This window comes from Temnothorax curvispinosus, unplaced genomic scaffold, assembly GCF_003070985.1.
Source record: "Temnothorax curvispinosus isolate PA1 unplaced genomic scaffold, ASM307098v1 QBEX01011618.1, whole genome shotgun sequence".
Taxonomy (NCBI): Eukaryota; Metazoa; Arthropoda; class Insecta; order Hymenoptera; family Formicidae; genus Temnothorax; species Temnothorax curvispinosus.
The window spans coordinates 1-6,011 of record NW_020221398.1 but is presented as its reverse complement, the minus strand read 5'-3'; the positions used below and the strand labels follow the sequence as shown (position 1 = coordinate 6,011).

General features: G+C 27.1%; 2 protein-coding genes across 3 annotated transcripts; one reads left to right on the top strand and one right to left on the bottom strand.

Moving 5' to 3' along the window:
* Nucleotides 1–684: 684 nt before the first annotated feature.
* Nucleotides 685–2,089, top strand: LOC112461686 (putative nuclease HARBI1). The gene is made up of 3 exons (XM_025027022.1): nt 685–899; nt 1,110–1,396; nt 1,503–2,089. The coding sequence occupies exons 1-3, from the start codon at nt 685–687 to the stop codon at nt 2,087–2,089; spliced, it is 1,089 nt and encodes a 362-aa protein (XP_024882790.1).
* A 294-nt stretch (nt 2,090–2,383) lies between these two features.
* LOC112461687 (putative uncharacterized protein DDB_G0289009) lies at nt 2,384–5,818 on the bottom strand. Of its 2 annotated transcripts, none has more exons than XM_025027024.1 (7): nt 5,281–5,818; nt 4,995–5,102; nt 4,430–4,560; nt 4,192–4,353; nt 3,998–4,087; nt 3,271–3,360; nt 2,384–3,126 (listed from the first exon to the last, which is right to left on the bottom strand). In XM_025027024.1, the coding sequence occupies exons 2-7, from the start codon at nt 5,065–5,067 to the stop codon at nt 2,737–2,739; spliced, it is 936 nt and encodes a 311-aa protein (XP_024882792.1). In that variant the 5' UTR covers nt 5,068–5,102; nt 5,281–5,818; the 3' UTR covers nt 2,384–2,736. The 2 variants fall into 2 exon arrangements, with proteins under 2 accessions (XP_024882792.1, XP_024882791.1); XM_025027023.1 differs by having other exon boundaries at nt 2,386–3,126; nt 4,421–4,560; nt 5,281–5,816.
* Nucleotides 5,819–6,011: the final 193 nt, after the last annotated feature.

The window sequence follows — 6,011 nt, the reverse complement described above, 5'->3', positions numbered from 1 at the left end:
TTCTCGAATGCACTTGCGATATTGCTAAACTGATTGCTATAAAAAAAGAAGGGCCTCAGGAATTTTTAACATATAAAAAAAATTCGCGAAAAATTTGTTTAAAAAATTTTTTTTTTAACTACAGTTATGCCCGTTTTCACCAACTCGGTTCAAAACTTAAACTCTAGTGACATTTGCTTAATCTTGGTTTATCGCATATTTCCATTCCCACCATGTTTAGTTCAAAATTTAAACGGCAATAAACTGAGTTTATTTTGAACGCTCAATTTTGGCCGTTCAGCTACGATAAACGAAGTTTAAAAAAATAACTAGTATGAAATATAGAGATTCAATGTGTGTATAGACATACAAAGAGGTTATAAACGTCGAAATAAATTATATTACAGTAAAATATTTTACGCGGTATCGTATATATCTTTTTATTTTCAGAAACTTATGCTAAATACCATAATTTATACCAATTGTAGAATTTGTTGTAATAACCATAATTTTACCATTAATGTTATTTTAACTTGTAACAGTATTTTACTTTGTTAACTTGTTTATATTTCTTGTTAAATATTCAAATATATAATATTATGATATAAAAAAATATAAATTTATATAAATAGAATAAATAAGATATATAAATTTACACATAAAAACATTTTACATAGTTACAAAAAAATATTTTTATTAATAGGAATGGCACATTACAATTATGCAGATATTTTATCTTCTTCCGATGATGAAGATATAATCAATATTTTATATCGAAGACCAAGAATTTTTAAAGAACGAGTCAATTATTTCATAGAATTAGATGACATTGAGTTTAAAATGAGATTTCGTTTAAACAAAGAAACTGTAATAACAATATTAAATCATATACACGGAGAATTAATATTTAGGACTGAAAGGTACGTAAGACGGAATATTTTATAAACGCAAGTGATTAACACATATACATATATATTATATATAAATACTTTTTTTAAAGAAACTTTACTTATATTTTAATTAATGGTTTGTTAATCTATATTCTGAACATGCATCCTTAACATATATATATATATATATATATATAAAACTATTTGTCTGTTTAAGTTTATATCTTTTTATATTTAAAGAAATAATGCAATATCACCAATGTGCCAATTACTTTTAACATTGCGTTTATACGCAACGGGATCTTTTTTAATTACAATGGGAGATTTCGGGGAAGTCAGCACAACAAGTGCACAACGAATTGTACACAGAGTCAGTGAAGCAATTGCTCGTTTGAGACCTCGTTATATACATTTCCCATCAACTGAAGAGGAAATTCGAAGAGAGCAATTAAAATTTTATAATATTGCTCGATTTCCAAAAATTGTAGGATGTATTGATTGTACACATATACGTGTTCAATCTTTTGGTAATACAAAAATTTGACTATTTATAAATGTTTCATACTTATTAATTATGAGTGATTATGACAGTATATAAGAATATAATATTACATAATTGATTTTATTTCTTAGGTGGACCAGATGCTGAATTATATCGAAATCGAAAAGGATTTTTTTCACTTAATGTTCAAGCAGTTTGTAATACAAATTTAGAAATAACAGATATCGTTGCTAGGTGGCCTGGTTCAGTGCATGATAGTACAATTTTTCATAACAGTCGTTTAAGAGCTAATTTTGAAAATCACATGTATAGAAATGCCTTACTATTAGGAGATAGTGGCTATCCTTCAAAATCGTATTTACTTACTCCATTGTTGAATCCTGAAAGACCTGCAGAAATAGTATATAACCAAGCACATATACGAACACGAAACATTATAGAACGATTATTTGGAGTTTGGAAGAGACGTTTCCCAATTTTGGCTTTAGGTATGCGATATAAATTACAAAGAATAATGACAATTATTGTAGCCACAGCTGTTATGCATAATATTGCAAGACGTAATGCTGATAAAGATCCTCCTGAAGATCCTATTCTTAACTTGCCAGCACCGTGGGATCATATAATTAACGAAGGATATATTAATAATGAAATTAATGTACAAAATAATGCGAATGCTACACGCACACAAATTATTAATGATTATTTTCAAAGGTAAGATTTAACAGAATTAAATAATGTTCTTTAATGATAGTAAATTAACAATAAGGAAAAAAATCTAATATTTAATAAATAATATGTTCTTTTTTCAGATTGGTGTAAATATTTTTTAAAAATTAAATATGTCATAATGTAAAAATATTGTTCATTTAATTTTTATTATAAAAAAATTGGTGTGTAATAATTTTCAAGATTAACTGTCATTTTCTGTTGAAAAATAGGCTTAATTAATTATTCACAACTTATTTCTAGTATATATCTACTATCTCAAGTACATATATTTCCGTAAGTACATAATATGGTTATGCTCATATTTTCTCTGTATTAATATGTCATTGCATTAAATACATATTAAATCTCTTCGACGATTAACATAAAAATAAACTTATTTTTGCAAAAAAAAAACTAAACTTTCAGATCTTTTACTCTCATAGATTAAAATATTAATATCACTGTAATCTAATATCACGGTATTTTCTACAAAATAAACGAAACAAAATCTTATTTTTTAACTGTACTATTCTTGAGTAATTTAAACAATTTTTAAAAAAGAGTTGTTTATATATAAATTACTCAACTTATTGGATATAGTGCAATTATGTGAGCTCAAATATTATCACTTTATGAATCATTTTTTGAAGTAAATCACATATTTAAATTTTCTATATCCTCTAACGTTTCAGTCTTTTTCACGCGTTGTAAAATGCATTCCTTTATTGCAATTTCCTTCTCTATCAATTGTACTTGCAGTATTTCTCTTTTTAATTGCATATTTAATATATTGACTTCAATTGCATGCTTTTCGTCTATATCTGCTTTCATAACGTCAACTAATTCTGTTTTTGATTTTGCTAATGTTGCAAAATTTAATACCTTATCCGACATAGAGTAATTTTTTTTTGTTTGAGGAAATGTCTTTGCACAATCGCTATTGAATTGTACATTTTCTCCACGTATTTGAATTGGTTTATTCATCTTCTTTCTCAACACGTTCACAGCACTTTTTTCCTTCGTCTTTGTCCCTGTATTTACAATCTGTAATAATAATTAAAATAAAACTTTAATAATTAAAATATAACTTTATATAATTTTATTTATACAATTTTTTTTAAGTATTTTTAAGTATTATAGTTATTATAAATATATAATATACTAACATAATAATAAATATAATGTTACCTTTCTTTGTGTAATACCAAAATCATCCTTATCAGTAGGACATTCATTTTCTTCTGAGGATGTATCGCAATTAATTGCAATATCTTGTAACTGTAAAGTAATAATAAATAATAAATATAAGTATTAAAAGACACGGTAGTGTCTCGCACCAAGTATGTGCGGAGCGAGACCGTCCCATGGCTCTATATATTATGTAAATGCTGCATTATTTAATTTCCAAATGTATAAATAATTTGTAATATATTGAAACCATTGTATATATACAATGTATATGCATACAAAATGTCTCATAAAAAATAACCAATCTTTTTTATTGTTGTATCTAAAACAGACCTGGACAACTTCGAGCTCTGGAGCCACGACACTTCTCCCTTTCCATTCACGGAGAACGAGGGAAAGGGGTTTCTATGCTGGATGAAGTTAATCATGCCTGCTCTTTATGCAGTGAAGAAGCTCCTTTCCCACTCTCTGTAGATGGAGAAGTGTCATGGCTCTGGAGCTCAAAGTTCCAAGCCTGATCTAAAAGAAATACAATGACAAATAAATATTAAATATACATATAATTCAAACTATACTTTATATGGTTAGTACCATGATTATGTACTTTATAAAAGCTGCTAATAGAAAACCACAATGTTTAAAGTTTTCAAACAAATTAGTAGATTACAAAGATAAATGGGACCTTGAATATATATATATTTTAGATATTATATAATATACAAATTACCTGTTTACTTGAGTTTATAGTAGGTTTAGAAGAATCACTTTTTTCTTCAGATACATTACAATTTTTATTAAAATTGTTTGTATTTCGGAACTGGAAAAAATAAGAATTTATGTTGTAACATCAAAACATATTAAAATAAAGGAATATGAAGAGAAACATATGTTTTATTACTTATATTATTATTTTTAACATACCTGTACATTGATATGTTGCTTATTTTTTTGACCGCTTTGTTTAAATGGCATGTTTTTATTAGACATATCTCTTTTCATATCATCTAATTTCCTTTTTTTAATGCTTGCCAAGGCAGGAAATGATTCTGTGTATTCTGGTGTCTCTTGGGTTGTACCTACATACTAATTAAAAAAATATTTAATTATAAAATAAAATATATTATTCAACTGAAAAATTACAATTATAAACCTTTAGTACAGAATCTTCTGCATCAGATGAAGGTATCTCCTCAAATAAGTTTTCTAACGGTACAGTCGTATTACCTTGAGTATTACTGTCATCATTATTATCTTCCAATTCATTTTCACAATATGAATTTTGATTATTCTCTAAACAAAAAGATAATATACAAATAGTTTAAACAATTCCGAAGTTAATTTATAAATTATAATAATTTTTCATTAGAAACTTCTATTGGACGTATTTTTAACAACTTTTTTATAATTTTTTTTAAGAGACTGGCTGCGTTTAGTAAAAGTAGTATTTAATAAGTGCTTAGATCAAAAGCCTAGCTTGATTACTATCTGTGATTAGAATATTCTTCTGTACTTATTATGGATCTAAAAATTTACATCAATCATAAGCATTAATCATTAAGCACTACTAACAATACGTACTCCCTTTAAAATTTGATGAATGCAGCCTATAAACAACTTAATTACATGGAACTTCTATAGAATATAGTTATGGAACTTATAGAATAACTTTAAATATTTTCTCTATTGCATAATTACTTCTTATTATAAATTTTATTAAAACTCACCTATATTATCATTATCAAATTCATTAGTCAAACCATCAACTGAAGGTTTTATTATAATATGAATCTTTTCCATTACAGGGTCATATTGACTTTCATGTGGTCCACCTCCTATAGTAAAACATATATTACTAATTTTACATTTTGTTATAGATTTTTAGATAAAAAATTTTTCTTGATATAGTAATTTCTATAGTAATTTATAAAATTATAACATTAATCTGGTATGTAGCATGGTATTTATTAGGTTGACTCTCAAAAGGATATAGGTTATGATAAACAAACTTACCTGTTTTATATAATTTGCTTCTTTCTTCAGCATAGTATTTTCGAGTTCTCTTTTTTAGATTTTCCCAACAATTTTTCAATGTTACTGCATCACGAAATATATTTGATTCGCAATTAAATTTTTTACAAATCTCATCCCAACACTTTATTTTTTCTTTGGCGAATACTGCGTCAGTCTTTTTATTCTCTACTACATCTTTATATTTTGTTACTAATTCAATTAATAAGTATTTCTCATTATTTGAAAAATTTGTTCCTCTTTTTTTAGGATTACTTATTTTTAACTTCACGAAATTCTCAATTTTCACGATCTTCCTTACTGCTAGAAGAGGTTAGAACCGACGATCAACTTATGCATCATTTCATAAATTTACGCTCATAATCGACCAATCACAGGTTGTTAAAAAAGTTTTATCGTATAGAGTATAAGTTCACTTAAACGACGCCTCTCAAGAGTTGGTGGAATACAATTACATTTAAACTGAGCTCAAACCAACGTTCATTTTAATCGACGTTTAGGTAAACCTAGATTAATATCACTAATGGTGAAAACGGGCATAAGACTCCATAGACGCGGAAACGCCGTGCGGCAGAGTGCGTTGACCAATCACAAATTTTGATTTTGCCGCAAGCGACTTGCGGCAGCCTTCTGATTGGTCAATGCACTCTACCGGACGGCGTTTCCGCGTCTATGGAGTCTTGCTGAATGCTCCGTGCTCCATCTATATATTC

Excerpts from the sequence above, each read along its gene's own strand:
- LOC112461686 (XM_025027022.1), top strand. The coding sequence starts at position 685 with ATGGCACATTACAATTATGCAGATATTTTATCTTCTTCCGATGATGAA. Across the intron at positions 900-1,109 it reads TTAATATTTAGGACTGAAAG|AAATAATGCAATATCACCAA; the intron begins GTACGTAAGACG and ends TTATATTTAAAG. Across the intron at positions 1,397-1,502 it reads TATACGTGTTCAATCTTTTG|GTGGACCAGATGCTGAATTA; the intron begins GTAATACAAAAA and ends TTTATTTCTTAG.
- LOC112461687 (XM_025027023.1), bottom strand. The coding sequence starts at position 5,067 with ATGGAAAAGATTCATATTATAATAAAACCTTCAGTTGATGGTTTGACT. Across the intron at positions 4,561-4,994 it reads ATTTGATAATGATAATATAG|AGAATAATCAAAATTCATAT; the intron begins GTGAGTTTTAAT and ends CTTTTTGTTTAG. Across the intron at positions 4,354-4,420 it reads CAGAAGATTCTGTACTAAAG|TATGTAGGTACAACCCAAGA; the intron begins GTTTATAATTGT and ends TTTTTTAATTAG.